The sequence below is a fragment of the Miniopterus natalensis genome, chromosome X (genome assembly GCF_054644295.1).
Source record: "Miniopterus natalensis isolate mMinNat1 chromosome X, mMinNat1.hap1, whole genome shotgun sequence".
NCBI classification, from domain to species: Eukaryota; Metazoa; Chordata; class Mammalia; order Chiroptera; family Miniopteridae; genus Miniopterus; species Miniopterus natalensis.
In genome coordinates this window covers 11,059,071-11,076,554 of record NC_142103.1, presented here as the reverse complement: position 1 = coordinate 11,076,554, position 17,484 = coordinate 11,059,071, and the positions used below count along the sequence as shown (strand labels likewise).

General features: G+C 40.5%; 1 protein-coding gene across 3 annotated transcripts in view; it reads left to right on the top strand.

Annotated features, from left to right (window-relative positions):
* Positions 1-200: 200 nt before the first annotated feature.
* The window catches only part of OCRL (OCRL inositol polyphosphate-5-phosphatase), a 47,254-nt gene continuing 29,970 nt past the window's right edge, over positions 201-17,484 (top strand). Inside the window, exons 1-9 of one of the 3 annotated variants that reach the window (XM_087829471.1) lie at positions 201-256; positions 527-604; positions 5,179-5,258; positions 7,827-7,865; positions 13,641-13,751; positions 14,172-14,258; positions 15,217-15,337; positions 15,426-15,587; positions 17,063-17,164. In XM_087829471.1, coding sequence (XP_087685597.1) covers positions 216-256; positions 527-604; positions 5,179-5,258; positions 7,827-7,865; positions 13,641-13,751; positions 14,172-14,258; positions 15,217-15,337; positions 15,426-15,587; positions 17,063-17,164 — 821 coding nt within the window. In that variant the 5' untranslated portion in view covers positions 201-215. The other 2 variants (XM_087829470.1, XM_016215939.2) reach the window with 2 other exon arrangements.

The window sequence follows — 17,484 nt, the reverse complement described above, 5'->3', positions numbered from 1 at the left end:
GCGGGCTCTGTGGCGGCCTGGAAAACTGGCGGGGAAGCGAGGCGACGCTCTCTCTCGGGCCAGGCTCTCGGCTCCCGGCTCCCGGCTCCCGGCGCGCGGCGCGGAGCTTTTCCCAACCGTCGCGCCGCTGAGGAGCGTGGGTGGCAGGACGCGGGAGGCAGCGTCGTCGGATCCGCCCGCAGTCCGCAGCCCGGCCGAGCCCGGAGGCCGCCCGGATGGAGCCGCCGCTTCCAGCCGGAGCCCAGCCCCTCGCAGTATCCGCCTCAGGGAAGGGGGAGGGGAGGCCGCGCCGGGAGGGGCCTGGGGTCGGAGGGACCGAGGCGGTGAGGACCGCGGCTGAGGCGGGGAGCCGGAGCCGTTAGGCCCGGAGGCCGAGCCGAGCCGAGCCGAGCCGAGCCGGGCGGGGGAGGGGGCCGAGCCTCCGGTACCGGGGTGGGCGGGCCAAGGGGCGGCAGCCTCCCTCCACCCCGCGCCGCCCCTCGGTGGCGGCGTTTCGAGTGTAGACCCTTGACTTAAGCCCGCATACTGTGGAGGGTGTGGAGCTGAGGGGTCCTGCCCGGGAGCCCTGCACCCTGACCCTCGCCCAGAGGAACGGGCAATATGAGTAAGTAACGCCCGATTGCCGCGGCGGACGGTAGCCTGCCCCGACCGCCCAAGCCCAGCCCAGCCCGGAGGAGCCGACCGCCCTCCTCCCACCGAGGCCGCGCGGGCAACAGGTTCAGGGCCAGGTGTGAAGCCCGAGGGCTCTGCCCGCGGGGCCTGGCCCCGGACTGCCCAGCCGCTGGATGGCTCCTGGCCGGGCGGCTCGGTGAGTGGAAGGACTCAGTGGGCAGGGAAGCAGGAAGCCTGGTTTCTTAGTTCCTGCCCCTGCAACTGACAAGTGTTGTGTAACCTTGGGCAAGTCAATAAAACTCGCTGGGCCTTAGTGCCCTCATCAGTTAAATAAAAACATTTTAATTGCTTACCTTAATAGCCTTTGGAGTTGGAACTGAAAGAATAATAAATGTGAAAGTGGTTTACAAAAAGTAAAAGTGCTCTAGAATCCCTTCATTGTTAACCTTGACAGAAGTGCCTTTTCTTAACCCCATTCAACTGGTTCCTCCAGTCTCCCCACCCGCTCCCACTTGCTAGAAGGCATATTCATTAATTCAGTAATGGTTTAGTGTAGCCCAATAAGTGCCTCATTTATTGACTTGACTGTTAGAAAAGGTAATGAAATGTGCAGAAATATAAATGACATTTGGCTTTTTATCAGTGGGTTACCTTCCACTCTGCCGTGCATGTAGGAGCTCAGTAAATACTCTTGACTGACGGATCAAATGATTATTTTGATAAGCTATCACTATAGCTGCTGATTTCTCTCCTTTGCCACTAGTGCCTCATCTTAAAAATATCTATGGTGACCATTACATTTCATAGGTCCCTATCTATCCCTGTGTGCTTAAGCCACGTCTCTTGGTTGTTCACAGGTTTCCTGACATTAGAGTTTAAAAATTGTTGATCACTTAAGTCCTGCCATTGCCCAACATTGTATTCTGCCTAAAAACAGTTTTTCTCAGTCCCCACTTTTAGACTATCCAGACTCAATCTGTATCTATGCTAATTATACAGAAGAAATTCCCACTGACCTATCCTGCCCTTTTCTGAGACTTGGTGCCACCTTAACTGGACACCAACTGGCTCTGTGAAGTAGCTCTTCCCTAGGTCCTACTTGGTCAGCTCTGTTGATATTGGAAGCTTATATTATTTTTCCCAAATTTCATCAAACTCAGGAAGACCAATTTAATAAAAGTCAGTTTAACAGAAATGTGAATTAAAAAGGGGACCACCGCTGCCACTTCCAAAGGCGAAAAGGGTGGAGAGATGTGACCCTTGGGCAAACCAGTAAATTTTTTGTGCCTTGGTTTCCTCTTATGTAAAAATAAAATTATGAAGATTAAATAAAATAGCTACGTTGTTGAGATCATCACAGCCTAGGATCTGGTCCCTTCATTCCATAGGTTTGGAACTCTATTCAGCTAATAAGGGAGTGAGCAACTAGCCTTGAGGTAAATGTTTCACTCTGAGCTCTTGTGCTAGAACTTTTAAATTTGCAGTGGTAGCTCTCCTGACTATTTGTGTCTTTCCCACATAAAATCAAATTCTTGTGTTCCATATCTGTATAAGTTATGGGGATACAGCAACAACTAACACTTAATGGCTTGATCTGTGCCAGGTACTATTCTAAGCACTTCTCATGAATTCATTTAACCCTCATGTGAGCAGTACTGTGAAATGGTAATATTTTCATCATCTTTACCTTTTCATAGATTGAGAAATTGAGGCACAGAGATGTTAAGTCACTCACAGTTAGGATGTAGCATAGTCAAGATTTAAACCCATGTAACGTATCTCAGAATTATATCGTCTGAGAAGTTTCTTTAAAAATCATTTATTAAAGACACCTAATACTATCATACCATCTATAATCCTCAAATTCTTTTTTTTTTTAAACATATCTTTATTTATTTCAGAGAGAGGAAAGGAGGGGGAGAGAGAGAGATATAAACATCAATGATCAGAGAGTCATTGATCGGCTGCCTAGCCCACACCCCGGGCTTGTGCCCTGACCGGGAATCGAACCCCGATCTCCGGGATCCTAGGTCGATGCTCAACTGCTGAGCCACGCCTGGCTGGGCAATCCTCAAATTCTTATCTCTTGGGTTCCTTCTCTGAATTGGGTGTCCAGGATTTTTTTACTTTAGGCCTTTTTGTCCTAGAACTCGAAGCCTATTTTAATCTCGTTCTTTAGTTACTGCTGTCAACCATGGAGAAATTTACACGAGAGACTAACATTACAGTTAAAAATAAGGTTTTTGGAAATGGAATAAAACACTAACATTTTTTTCAAGGAAAACAGATTATGATGCAACCTATTGTTTCCTAGAGATAGTGCTGAATCCACATTTATAGTTTCTCTCTGTTCTGCTTGACAACTACCAAATTCTGATTTCCGTTGTTTTGCCATGTGCCTATTATTTTTCATCTTTCTATTCTAAAAGGAATGGTTAGGCAGCATTTTTAAGATTATTCTTAGCTCTACTGTCTTGCTGCAATTTAGTGATTAACACATAGATATTCAATAAATATTTGTGGAATTGACTTAAATTCCCAGTTTATCTTTGATTTCTGATGGGCTTTCTTTGGTTGGGGGGGAGTTGCTTTTTTTTTTTTAAACATACATAATTAACATACAACATTATGTTAGTTTCAGGTGTACAACATAAAGATTAAATATTTGTATATGTTGAGAAATGATCACCACACATAGTTACAATTTTTTAAAAATAAGTTTTGGGGCTGTAACATACAACCCCATGACTTACTTATTTTATAACTGGAATTTTGTATCTTTTTACCACCTTCACCCATTTTGCCCACCTCCTACCCCCTACCTCTGAGGACCGCCAAGCTGTTTTCTATATCTATGAGTTTGGTTTTTGTTTGGTTTTGTTGACATCATACAATATTTGTCTTGCTCTTATCTGATTTATTTTACTTAGCATAATTCCTTCAAGGTCCATCAGTGTTGCCTGTTTTGTGATCATTTTTAACAGTACATTCCAGTTGAAGCTTTACTGCTAATGTTTAACACCATTTCTAGTCTGGTTACTTTGAGATTATATTGGTATGTGTTCATTTTCCTCAAACTAAGTTCTTCTTCCTTGACTCTTGCTTTGTCAGCCTTTATGTAGTTTCTGGTCTCCATCTGGGTTTATAGGACTCTTCTCGACTCATGAACTTTGCAGGTTGAAAGGCTCCTATATTCCCCTAGTCACCTTAAAATACAAATCCCTGCAAATTAGGATCAGAGCAGAAAAACAGCTTCTTTCCCGTAGTTTATTTTTCTTAGTTCTATCTAAGCAATTTATTTCCCCAGGTTATCTTCTTAAAAGTTAACACATTTGAAAAAATTCATAAAACTAAAACAAGCTCCCCAAAAGGTAAAATAGAAATCAAACCCTTCAAAACAGTGACATTTTTAATGTCAGGTGTTTAACAGTTATATTTAGAAATTCACTTATGTTTATAGCTTAATCTAGTTTGTTTATTCAGCCAATATTTATGTATTAGGCAGGAGGCAAAAGTGAATACGATAGGGTCCCTGCTTTCAAGGAGCTCACATCATCTTGGGAAATAAATAGAACTATAGTGGAGTCCATAAGTGCTATATTACAGGGCCATGCAAAGGGGACAAGGTCTCTGGCTCTGCTTGGGGGTGTTGCGGGGAAATTTCACACAGGAGGTGATATTTGAGGTGAGTCTCAGGAATAAGAGTATTCCTGGCAAAAAGAACCCCCTGAAGAGTGCTAGATTTGGGGGAAGCGGGAATGTGTTCAGAATGGCCATTTACTGCGGTAGTTTATACCTTGATTCTGGGCGGCAACGGATAATTAGTAAATGAAAATTAATATTTCAGGAGTACATAGGAATTTAGAAATCTCACATTTTATACTCAGAGCCCAAGTTTTTTAGTCATGTTTACCTAGAACTACCAACATGAAGTTGGAAACCAGAGTAAAAAACAAGGGATGTAAAGGCAGTCTGGTGATACCTGCTACCTTGTTGGTTACTGGGGTTATTTTGAGCGATCCAGCTGGCTGGGCACCTCCTCTTAGTCCTCTATGAACCTGTATACTTGTTTGAAGAGATAGAACCATTCTTTGGTAAAAGCTGTGGGGATATAATTGGAAAGCTGTTTTATGAAATTTCTAGTTCCTTCATTCAACAAACTTGAGCGGTTGCTAAGTGCCAGGCACTGTGCTAGGTGCTAGAAATACTGTGGTAAAAAGACGGCCACAGTCCCTGCCCTCATGGAGTTCACACCTAGCTATTAGTTCTTCACTCTGGTATGCATACTCTTTGTTTCACCATCTTAAGATTGTAAGCTGTTCTTATGATGTAGACTGTTCTGTGTTCTTTATGACGTAGAACAGTGTGGGTATTCAGATATTGATCACCACTAATAGCTTTTAGACCTGGAGCAATATCTAGCTGTCATGATGCTAAGATCCAGGGAACAAGATACAGCAAGCCCAATCAATACAGACTGGATTTGTGTAACACAGCTGTGTATTTTGTTGTTAAATGTTTGGATTTTTCAGTAGCTATTCGTTGATGCATTCTTCTGTTTCCTAGGTTAATAATCCAGTTGCACGGGAAGGAACAGCATGTTCAAGATATCATTCCTATAAATAGCCACTTTAGATGTGTTCAAGGTACTAGCTTTAATTGCTTAGCTAGTTTTATGTTTTTCCATGGTCATTGTTGCCTTGTGTAATACCATACGTATTTAAATTTAAATTTGTCACTGTATATGAAATGACACATACTACTCTTTGCATAAATCTACCACTGAGAAGATGATAAATGCTTTGTTTAAGAGAGCTGAAGGGTTATATTGAAAAAATATATATTCTCACCCGCTTTCCTGGCTGTGGGTTAGAAATGTATGTAGCCTGTTACCTATGTAGGTAGTCTTTTATGCTGACAGACTCATGTGGATTTAAGTGACATTCTTGAGTGACATTCTTAACTGACAAACTGCTCATTGTAAAGTATCAAGGTTACTTGGATTCACACACATTCAGCACTTTATCCCCTCACTATTTGAAATTAGAACATTTGGCGACATACCTTGACACTGGTGAATCATAAGGAAATTGACTCAAGAGAGGACATATTTGGCTTCCTGCCCTCAAATTTAGGGACAGAGAACAGAACATCTGTTGTTTCATCTGCTACGATGAGAATCAAAAAATTGGGAGGTTTGTGTAGGAGGTGTTGCTTGTGTCATGTCACATTGCTCTCGAAAGTAAATTGATTACTAGAGAACAGATGCATGATGTTTCCAGTGGGTCCATTGGCTTCATCAGACAGAAGCATCCTGTGTCAGCTGTAGCTCCTTGGAAAACTTGAATTCTACCTTGCATGAATTCTTTCTTAAACTACATTGAACTTTTTTGATCACAAAAGTAATATATATACTATACAAATTTTGGAAAGAACAGAAAAGAATAGCAAAGCAAATTCCCATCCTTCAGAGATAAACACCTAACATTTTCCCTTCTTCTACACATGTAAATTTTAGAGTGGGTGGGACTCAAACTATATGTAGTGTTTTTTGTCTGTTCTGCATGCCATCATGTTATGAGTGCTTTTCCATGTCATTAATAGCTGTATACTATTCTGTTTTATTAATGGCCCATAATGTAAGTATTTCCCTGTATTTTACATTTGGGTTATTTTCTGTAGCATAAATAGTAATATGATGAACATCTCTGCACAGAAATCTTCCTAAAATCTCTTCTTTCCTTAGGACTTATTCTTGTTAGTAGAAATACTAAGTGGGTATGACTTTTTAAGACAGCATGCATTAAGAATTAAAAATACCTGCAATAAATGGGATCCACATTGTAGAGAAAGATGAAGTCATAACCATTTAGCTTGCCCTGTGTGAGAGAGACATTGAACAAGGCACTTGCATACCATGCAAGTTGCTGTAGTCACTTTTCATGGCCTAGCACCCTTTGTTACATACCCAGCTCTTTAAGGAGAAAAGCCAAAGAACGTGGCTTTAGATTAGTGTCCTGTTAACTCTATACCTTTTTGTACTACTTCTAGATTCTCTTTTACCCTGTTTCTCTTAGTATTGTTTTAAATAAGATATACAGCAGAGTGTTAGATTGGAATCTAGGAAAATATGTGCGCACATACACAGTAGTTCCCCATAACAAAAGGAACAGTTACCTCAAGTTTTCATTTCTGTTTCCTGACCTGTGCCCTATTTTGAGAAGTCTATAAATACTCGGGTTTTAAAGAATTAAAGTTACTGAAGAACAATGGTAAACATGTAATAGCTGTGTCCCGATGTCCTGTTGTCCCTTGCTTCATCATTCTAGTGAGAATATTGAGACACTTCTAATATTAGACAGTTTAGTTTCTTACCAGTTGCTTCTGTTGTGTCTGAATAATGGAGCCAAATATACAATCCAGGCTTGTGAAGGAGCTAGAAAAGGCTGAGACTATATCTGGCCACAGTAGAACCAAGCTAATCCCAAGGAGTCAGTACCCAGAGTGCAATGAGCCAGGAAAGTCTGGCAGGTGCTGTTGGCCAAATCCAGGGAAGTCAGAGAGGAAGAGCTGGGTGGGGTCAAGGCACTAAAGGTAAGGAAGGAAGTCCAGGAGAGCCATGGAGAGAAAAGAGAACTCTGAACGTGGAGACTATGCTTTGCCCCAATTTATACTTCCTTTTTGGGTGTGGGAGGCCTTGGACCCACAGGTCTTAGTTGTAGCCTGAAAGTAAAGGAGGCAGGGGTGGAGGTAATGGGATCACTGGGAAATTTTTAGAGACTAGATCTGGGTTAAAAAAGTAATTCACCTCTGGGCTTTTGAGGTCACTTCCTTGGCTTTTTACAAGAATTATCTAAATGACGCTAATTATATGATATTTGTATGTTATAGCTGGGAGGGATTTAAACTCATCTTCACTTGAATTAACATGTTATGTTCCCTACTATTGTATTTCCTTGATTTGCTTTGAGGCGTTCCATTTGGTTACTTGTTCAGTTCATTTTTCTTTTAGTTGAATTGCTCCTAATCTTTAGTATCTAGTGCTATTAAAATCTTGCTTAAAATGCTAACCAAAAAACAAGGATTTTTTAAAGATGTGTTCTAAGACCTAGGAGTGGTGATTGAGAGAAGCAGTTATTTAGTTAGGCATATACTTCTTTTGGTTGTAATGACTGGTTTTCCTCTCCCCTGATCCTGTTCTTTTTTTCCCTTAGAAGCGGAAGAAAATCTTTTGATCGATATAGCTTCAAACAGTGAGTATCTTTCTGAATGGAATTTATTTTCATTCAACAAACATTTACTTGAATATCCACTATGTTTAAGACACTTTTTGCTACATTTTTTATCTTACCATCTTACCCCGTATTCTCCATTCTCTTCAGACAGCCATACAAATTAGCATTGCTTTCCAAAAACATTTAGGCTAAGCATAAGAAAAAGCAGGTGGCTGGCAAGAATCTTTTAAAAAGTTGAAAATAGCCCGGCCGAGCATGGCTCAGTGGTTGAGCATCGACCTGGGATCCAGGACATCACGGTTCGATTCCCGGTCAGGGCACATGCCCGGGTAGGGTTGTGGGCTGGATCCCCAGTCGGGGATGTGCAGGAGGCAGCCGATCAATGACTCACTCATCATTGATGTCTCTCTCTCTCTCCCCCCTCTCCCTTGCTCTCTCTGAGATCAATAAAGATATATTTTAAAATAATAAAAGTTGAAAATATGATCTGCTTTTCTAATGCTGAACTTCTTTGAGCTACCAGTGTTGTTGCTATCAGTTAAATCATTGCTGTGGAATTGATAATTATAGGAAGGGCCAGAAAATGTTTAAAGCACATAAGGTTTATGAGTGTGTTTTTTATCCTCACTGAAGGATATGTTTATTGATTTTTGGAGAGAGAGGAAGGGAGAGAGAAACATCAATCAGTTGCCTCTCGTACACACCCCTACCAGGTATCAAACCCGCAACCTAGGTATGTGTCATGAACAGGAATTGAACCCACCACCTTCTGGTTTACGGGGACGAGGCTCCAAACAACTGACCACCTGCCCAGAGCTTAGTCATTTTTTTTAACTGCTGTTATGCTTTAAACTTCTTTTCAATCCGTTTATTATTTTTGCATGTTAAGTCATAATGTTTTCCTTTATTTGTTACATTATTTTGGGAGGCTATAGAGTCTCTTGTATTAGGCATACCCCCTTTTTTTTTCTTAAAATAGTTTTGGGCTTTTATTTAAGCCCCACCCCCTCAAGGCATCCCTTTATTAGAACATCGTCTTCTTACTGTTTTCATTCTTTCATTTGTATTTGTTTGAAGCAGATCATCATTGACTTTCTGTGCAAGCTGTTCTTTGCTTATCTAATTGTACTGTGTTATGGGAAGGAGAAGACGGGCACTCTTTGATTGCTGTGGAAAAGAGTATGTGACCACATGAATCTGAATCAAACTGGTTGCCTTAGCTCTTGGTTGAGTCCTTGGATAAGTGGGGCTTGGCTCTTATCTTGGGGTTGTGGATTGTACACACTGTTGTTTGGACACACAGTCCCTGTCCTTGGCACCACTAATTTGCATTGGACAGTTTAGGTGAGCTTTTTCTGGTTGGGGTTTTATTATTCTTTTCTTTGGTCATGGATTCTGGAAATCTTAAGGGCTGATTCTGAAAGGCTAAGTAAACTCAGCTCCTGACTACTTCTCCAGGTATCCAAGAGAGCAAATAACTTAATATCTAGTCTTGTTCTTAGAAAGAAGGCAAAAAGAACACTAAAAAATTTGAGCAAAGATAGTTTAGCAGTGACTGACATTGCTGCTGAATAAAGATACTGAAATATCCTGTTCTTAGTGTAGAGATAGATATTCATCCAAAGCTGAAAAGTTAAACTGAACTGTGCCTTTTCTCTTATAAACACCTAGTTTGTGGCATTAGTTTTGTTGGCCTCTCCTATGTAGAAATTAGCCATGTGTTACTCTGTCCAGAGTTCAAGTTACTAGATCATAGAGGGGAAATGAGTAACCATTTGAATAAAATTTGTCATTTCTGCCCATTTAGTAATATTTACACTGAAACCAAATTTTATCTTGATCTTTGGGCTTCATACATAAACTTTAGAGTATACAGCATGTTGCAGGAGGGGGACCCTGGGTTTGTTAGTATAAATAAATATATATATATATATGTATACATATACATGTATACACACACACATATATATATATAATTTATTTATTTATTCAGAAGAAAGGTCTGGGTCACTAGCACATATTATTTGAAACCAAGAGAGATGATGTGATTGCATATAGAGTTGTGCCATCAGATACTGTATAGTAGCCACTAGTTACATGTGCCTATTTAAATTAATTAGAAATAAAATTAGAAATTTAGTTCCTCAGTTGCACTAGTCACATTTCAAGTGCTCATTAGCCACATGCGGTCATTGGTTACCATATTGGACAGTGCAGTTATAGAACATGCCCATTATCACAGTAAGTCCAATGACAGTGCTGTTATAGAATGAGAAAAAGGTTTAGGATTGAACTCTAAGGAACTCTAGTTTTTAAAGGTTAGATAGAGAAGGAGATACCTTAAAGGGCACTGGAAATTAGTGACCAGAGAGAGAGAGAAACTAAATAAATATGGTGCCGTGCCTTTGGAAGAGATTATTTCAAGGAGCGGTCAACTCTTGATTTCTGCTAATAGATCAAATGAGATGAGTGAAGAGCACCCATTGGATTTAGCAATATGAAGGTTATTGGTGACCTTAACCAATCAATTTCATAGGGGTGGTGGGAGCCATAGTTGTATTGAAGTGAATTTAAGAGAGAAACGGGAGGCGAGCAAGTAGCGACTTCGCTTTTTTGAAGGAGCTTGACTGTGGAGGGGAATCTAGATAAGGACTAGAGTCGGAGCAAAATATGGAGTCCGGGAAGGTTTTTTGTTTTTGAAATGGGGAGGATTTAAAACATGATTTAATTTAATGCTGATGGGAAGTAGCTTATGAGACAGGTTAAAAATATTGGGGGGAGGTGTCTAGGAATGATTGTGAGTGTAAGGTTCTTATGAGAATTAGAAGGGTTGTAATTCAAAGAAAAGGTGGCCTTTTCTTCCTTGTATCAGGAGGAAAGGAGCAGATGAGTACTAATACAGGCAGGTTTCCATGTGATGGCTTCCATTTTCTCTGAAGTGTGAGGGGAAGCCTTCAGCTTGGAATGAGAGTGCTTAAGAAGAGGGGGATGCAAAGATTGAGGATAAATGAAAAGATGTGAAATAGTTGTTTTGGGTAGTAGTAGGACACTAGTTGACTATGGAAACTTAGATTGCTCCCTATCATAGGGTGACCAGTTGAGGTTAGCAATCAATTTATAATGATGTGTGTGTGTTACTCCCTCTGGTTGCTCAGATATAAGGAAAGAGAAGGCAGTTAGTTGGATTTCTGAGGCTTGGATGTTTGCTAGGTAAGTGCTGTGGAAGAATAGAATGGAAAGGAAGTTCTGGGCTTTTGGAACAGAGCATAATGATGGCATCTGTTTGGTATAAAAGGAAGTGAAAGCAGAAGGGAGGGAGTGAGTGGATGCTGAGAAAGTGGAGGGATCAATAGGCTGGAGGTTCCCTTTTGAGCAAGGAAGGTAGAAGTAATTACAGGTCAGAGTGGGATATTTGAATCAGAGATTTATGAGGTGGTGGTGTTTCTATGATGAAAAGGTCCAGTGTATAATTGAGGGAGTCCAAGTAGGGACTGAGGGAGTAAGTGGCTGAGGTGGAGGGGCAAGGTCATTGGATAAAGACGTTGAAGGCATTGGCTGGGTTTTCTGTGCAATTTTGAAGGGACCCAAATTAAGGCAGGAGTTTGAGTGGAGAGGAAGTCTCATGAGTCAGGTATTGAACCCTGGATTCAGAAGTTTCTGGGAAGATGGTAAATGATCTCATGGAGGAAAGAGGGGAAGAAGCTGGTATAGCACAAGAGGTGAGTCTCAAAGGAGACAGGATTTTTTCTGTGGGAGGAGAGGGAATGGCCTGGAGATGGTATTAGGACAAATAAAGACACCAATGTTAAATTACATAGGGTTTGGGAAACTACAAACAGCCTCCATTTCAGAGGGCTACAGGGGGAGTGCTGTTCTCAGGGACCAGCCAGTTTGCAAGTGGCTCTGATTTTCAATCTGGATGCATATAGAGTCACTCAGGGAGTAATTTAAAAACTACCAGTGCTTGGGCTTCACCCCAGAGATTTTGTTTTATTGGCCTGGGGTGTCAGTATTTTCTAAAAGTGCCTCTGGTAATTCTAAAGCAGCCGTCGTTGGAAACCACTGAGAGTTGCAGGGAATGCTCAGAAAAGTTGAGGATCTAGGAGTGTTGACTGATCACAGAGTCCAGAGGGTTTTTAAAGGGAGCCAAGTAGAAGGTAGGGTCATGGGGCAATTTGTTGTCTTTCCCATGCAGAGAGCATCTAGTGTGTTTTTTTGTAAGCAATTTCTGTAATCTTCTGTCCATTAAATGGGTTAATTTGTTTTTATATGTGCTAAAATATATCTTTCAAGGATTGTGGGAGAGAGAGACTCTGTGTTCTTGTTCTAAGTTTCTATCAGATTGAAACTTCTCTTTTTTATTTTTTTTTTTACTGCTTTTAATATAAATTATCTCAGAAAGAAAGGACTACTTGTACCCTGAAGGAGTTTTCTCCTGTGTCTCACGGCTGCTCTTAATTGGCAATCTTTATTCATGCCCCCTCTTTTTATCTCCTCCGTACAGTGGCACCATCACTGATTTTTCTTATTTCTGATCCACTTGGGTACCTTCTTTTTTATTTATTTCTCTATTTTGTCTCTTTTCTTTTCTGATCACTAAATCTGTGGAGATAGAAGCTTAAGGAAATGCAAAAGAAAAAAAAAGAGTCAAAGGTTCGGCAGTGGATTTCCACCATAAGAAAGTAGGATTTTCATTTCATTTTCTCATCTCTTTGTTATTTACAAGTGTGAAACAGTCCATTTAAACAGTCGTTTATGAAATGCCTTCTGTTTGTGAAGTCTATTGTCATGTCACTGTCTCCAGTAAAGTGACCGGCCATCTCTGTTTGCCTGGGACTTTCCTGGTCTTAGCTTTGCAAGTTCTGAGTCCTGAGAAGCCCCTCAGTCACAAACAACCCCAGGATACCATCAAAAGTATGTGCTTGCTGCCTCTTGCTCTCAAGGAGCTTATAGTTTCCAGGGGCATGAGAAAGCAATACATATAATAAATCAGTTAAAAATATAAACAAGGGCATAGGTTTCCTAGATCACCATATCCAGATGATTGATATAGACAATCACTATAGGGCATCAGAAAAAGGGAGGTCATATGTTGTATACATAAGAAACTAAACTCCCAGATAACTTTACTCATAATTATACTGTCTTCCAATTGCTTGTACTTGAACCAGACCACTCCTGAACATAGGTCTCTATATTGCTTTTGTAAGTTTATTCAAGGCATGCATTTCTCACTAGTAGTGAGGTATAGATTCTTCTTTTCAGACTAATTCAAACCAATCCCACATTCTTTTCTTTTTAATTAGTTTGTAAATTCAATTGCCTAGGTCCAATCTGTACCTAGGAACAACCATCCTAGTCCTTTTACTTTTCATACTTCAGATACTCTTACTATATGATCTGGATTTGAAATAGTAGGAACTTCCAGCTAGGATATGGGAGGAGGGTGGTTGCGCAATTAATTTTTTGCTAGAGTTTAGAGGTCCCTGCATTGACGTCTGAGAGAGATGTCAGAAATAGGAAACTGATTTTAGTATATATTATGTCACTGTATTGGGCTGCTCATTGACACAGTTCACCAGCCCTTTTGATTTCCCTCTCTGCATCACCCTCCAACCCTGCATCACCCTCCACCACCACCTGAATCCCTTGATCTTGTAGACATACTTCCTACATTAAAGGTCTGGAATATTTGTGATCTGGACCTTCTATTAAACCGGTAAGTTGAGAATATGATCCCAAGAAAACAGTGTATCCCATAGCTGTATGTGTATGGATGTCAATTCTTTTTAGATGGCTGCAAAATTCGGGTTCAAGGGGACTGGACCAGAGAGCGCCGCTTTGAAATCCCTGATGAGGAAGGCTGTTTGAAGTTCCTGTCAGAGGTCCGTGCTGCTCAGGAAGGTAACTCAAGACTCAGCAGTTTTCTTTCTACTATTTGAATAGGAGTGAAATTCTGACGTGCTGATACAGAGGCAAGTGTCCATGAGCAAAATACCTCACCCCCTGAGCCTTGATAGCTTTTTTTTAAAATTCAGTAATGAACCCAGGGATGGGTTAGGGAACAAGTCTGTTCAGCTTTAAGGACAATGAGCCAGTTTCCAGAATCTTCAGTATCATGGTATGACAGCTTACTGCAGACCAGAATGTGCCTTTTGCCTCCAAATGATCCCCAGGCTGCTCATTTTCTTAGTCTCTTCCTTTCCATTCAAGAATGCTGCTGGCCCTGCATTTGAGGAGTGCTGAGTGAATGGCTTTTGGTTATCATAAATTCCACTCAATGATGGGCTCCCCAATTTCTGACCATGACCCTTATCTCTCCAGAACACTCACAGCTTCTTGTTCCAGAACAAAAGGACTCATCCAGCTGGTACCAGAAATTAGACACTACGGAAAAACCTAGTTGTTCAGGTACTGAAAAGATTCTTCTTTTCCTGGTTGCTTTTATCATTGTAGAGTCAATAGATTATATCTGGACAGATAATATAATGTGGATTAATATCAATGTCAGGCATCTCCTATGAAGTGGTTTTATGGAGTCCATGCCCACAGACCAAGGTATACTCCTGATCCTTTCTGTGGCATGTTAGCTCTTCAGGAGGCAGCTTAGCAATGTGGTTTTAAAAAGAAAATGCAGCTGGGCTGGGTGTGGCTCGGCGGTTGAGCATCGACCGAGGATCCAGGAGATCGCAGTTCGATTTCCGGTCAGGGCACATGCCCGGGTTCCTGGCTTGACATGCAGGAGGCAGCCAATCAATAACTCACACTCTCTCTCTCTCTCTCTCTCTCTCTCTCTCTCTCTCTCTCTCTCTCTGTCTCTCCCCCTCTCTCTCCCTCCCCCCCTCTTCCTTCCTCTCTCTGAAATCAGTAAAGATATATTTTTAAAAAACAGAAATTCAGGCTCCAGGGCCACACTTCCCTTGGTTTGAATCCCAAATTCTACAACTTACTAGTTATATGACCTTGGTCAAGTTATTCAACAACTCAGAGCTTCTATTTCTTTTTCTGTAACATAGGAAGATACTTAATAGCACTGACCTTATGGGGTCTTTGTGATGATTAAGTAAGATAGGATATAATCCCTTATTATCAACCAGGCATTGTGCTAAGTCTTCAATAAATGTTAGCACTCAATATTTAAGGTTCAAATTAATGTGACTTACTACTGTTCTGGTTAATATGTCAGTACTTCAGGGGCAGATGTGCTTCTTCCCCCAGTCTAAGTTATCACTACCTTTGGGGTTGGAATTTGCCACTGAGCAAGTAGTGGTCAAATCAAAATCACTGATCAAAGCAAAGCCCTATTTACCCTGGGTAAGTTGCATGTTATCTCTCCCACTACTTTGACGCTGGGTTCTGTGTCCTTCAGGGCTTCTTGGATTTGAGGATAGTTTTTCATCTATGAGTTTGGACAAGAAAATCAGTTCACAAAGTCAGCCTATGGGGAGTCATCGGGAACCTCCACCCCCACCCCCTTCAGTGAGCAGAATGTAAGTCCTATGTGAAAACATATTTCCCATGCAGAAGACTTTTCTATTTTAGGCAGTTTCACTTTTGAATTTCTCATTTATTTGCTAGGCTTCCTCGTGACAAAGAAGCTTCTAACAAGGAACAGCCCAAAGTGACCAACACCATGCGGAAGCTCTTTGTACCAAATAACCAGTCTGGACAACGGGAAGGTCTCATCAAACATATCCTGGCAAAACGAGAGAAAGAGTATGTCAACATTCAGACTTTCAGGTTAGTCCCTCTTGTACTACTGAAGTATAGCAGAAAATGGCCTTTTCATATTTAAGGTATTAGTTTAATTAGCTTAATTAAGAATCAGAGCACAATGGAAAGGAATGGTCAGCTGATTCAAGCCCCTGTCTCTATCCAAAATAATGCAAATGCTACAATTTCCCTAGAATTTTCTAGCTACTGATGATACTATTTCTACTAATGTTTCTATCTACTCTTAGGGAACCAGAGCAACCTCACATGTACCAGAGCAGCGATTTTTAACTGGTGTGTCACAAGAAGTTTTAAAACATGCAATACTTGCTTATTTGATAAAGGACATTGATCTTTTTTCCATTAGATTGTCAAATAAAAAAATGACAACAGCCAATACAACAAAGCCGTCCAATGTGAATGAATCAAAATGGTACCTTTTTTTTTTTGTCAGATTGGCAAAAATACAATGTTTTTTGGTGTGCTGCAGAATTTTAGTAACTAATGTGTGCCATGAAATGGAAAAGGTTGAAAGTCACTGTACTAGAGAATTGTCCCCTAGCACAGTCCATAAGCAAGTGCATTTATCTATTTGGCCTGCTGAGTTTTTCCCCACCAGTATCGGAAAATTAAAGTCCACCATAACAGCTAGATCTTAACTTACTTTGGTAGTTAACTGAAGAAAGTTTTACCTAATCCTCTTGATTGGGAGGTCTGTCTTAGATTCTTTCCTCTGTATTATATTTTTCATATCACCTTTACTTGTTGATGTCTTCTTTTCTGGACCCAGTGTGTGGTGTGGCGTGGTCTGGTGTGTATTTCAGTGTACAAAGAAGTAACACTTTTCTTTGTTATTTGTGAACAGCATGTACCCTTCTATTCTAAAATTCCAGTCCCATCTGCTATCCCATTATGCCTAATTTATTCTAATTCAATCATAACTCTATCCGTATGCTAAAACCTCCAGTTCCTTATAGTCCCCATGATGCTTATATTTGTATGTAAACAGTTAAGACAGTCAGGAGTTTTTCCTTCTGCTTTCCCCTTAAAACTGTATCTGCCTCAACAGAATTTCCTACACAGACATCCTTGTAATTCTGGAAGTAAGTTTTTGGATTCAACTACAGATCCTTACAGAACAGTTATCCATATTAGACATGCTTACAGCAGGAAGATACCTCTTCCCCATTAACAAGCTCTCCCTTCAAGTGTGAGTTTGGATGGAGTTTAATTGAAAGGAAATTTGACAGAGCAATTAACTTTGTGTTTTTTAAAGAGAGACTTGGTTCCTTTCTGTAGGTTCACCTAATGTAAAACTTAGAATAAGCTAACTCCCTTTGTGTTTTACTTGTAGGCAGTTTTTCTTATGTGTGTGGCAAAACATTTGAGAAATTATGTTGGCTTTTTGTGAACATACCCTTGTATAAAAGTGATGAGAGAACTTCCATTGGTTCATTCTTGACCTTTGTTTTCACTTTTTTTCTTTTGGTATTATGTATTAGATTTTTTGTTGGGACTTGGAACGTGAATGGCCAGTCTCCAGATAGTGGATTAGAACCTTGGCTGAACTGTGATCCGAATCCTCCTGATATCTACTGCATTGGGTAAAGAATATGTCTGGACTTTCCTTTTGGCTATATGTTTGGTGTTAGTTTATGTGACATTTTGCCTTCCTTTTTTAAAAATACTATTTGATAAAAACCTGCTGTAGAGTCTAAGTGAGAGTTACTTGTGGGCCAAAATTGTGAGATTAGAAATGAACAGATACCTAAAATGGTATAAGGAAGCATCTGGTCCTCTTGACTAAACACAAAGAAAACTATATTCTTCACAGAAACTGAGACATGGGGTCAATTCTAACAGTGACTATTCCTAGGATATATAAGCAAAGCTCTACTGTTGTCCCTTGTGGAGGTTTTTGTGT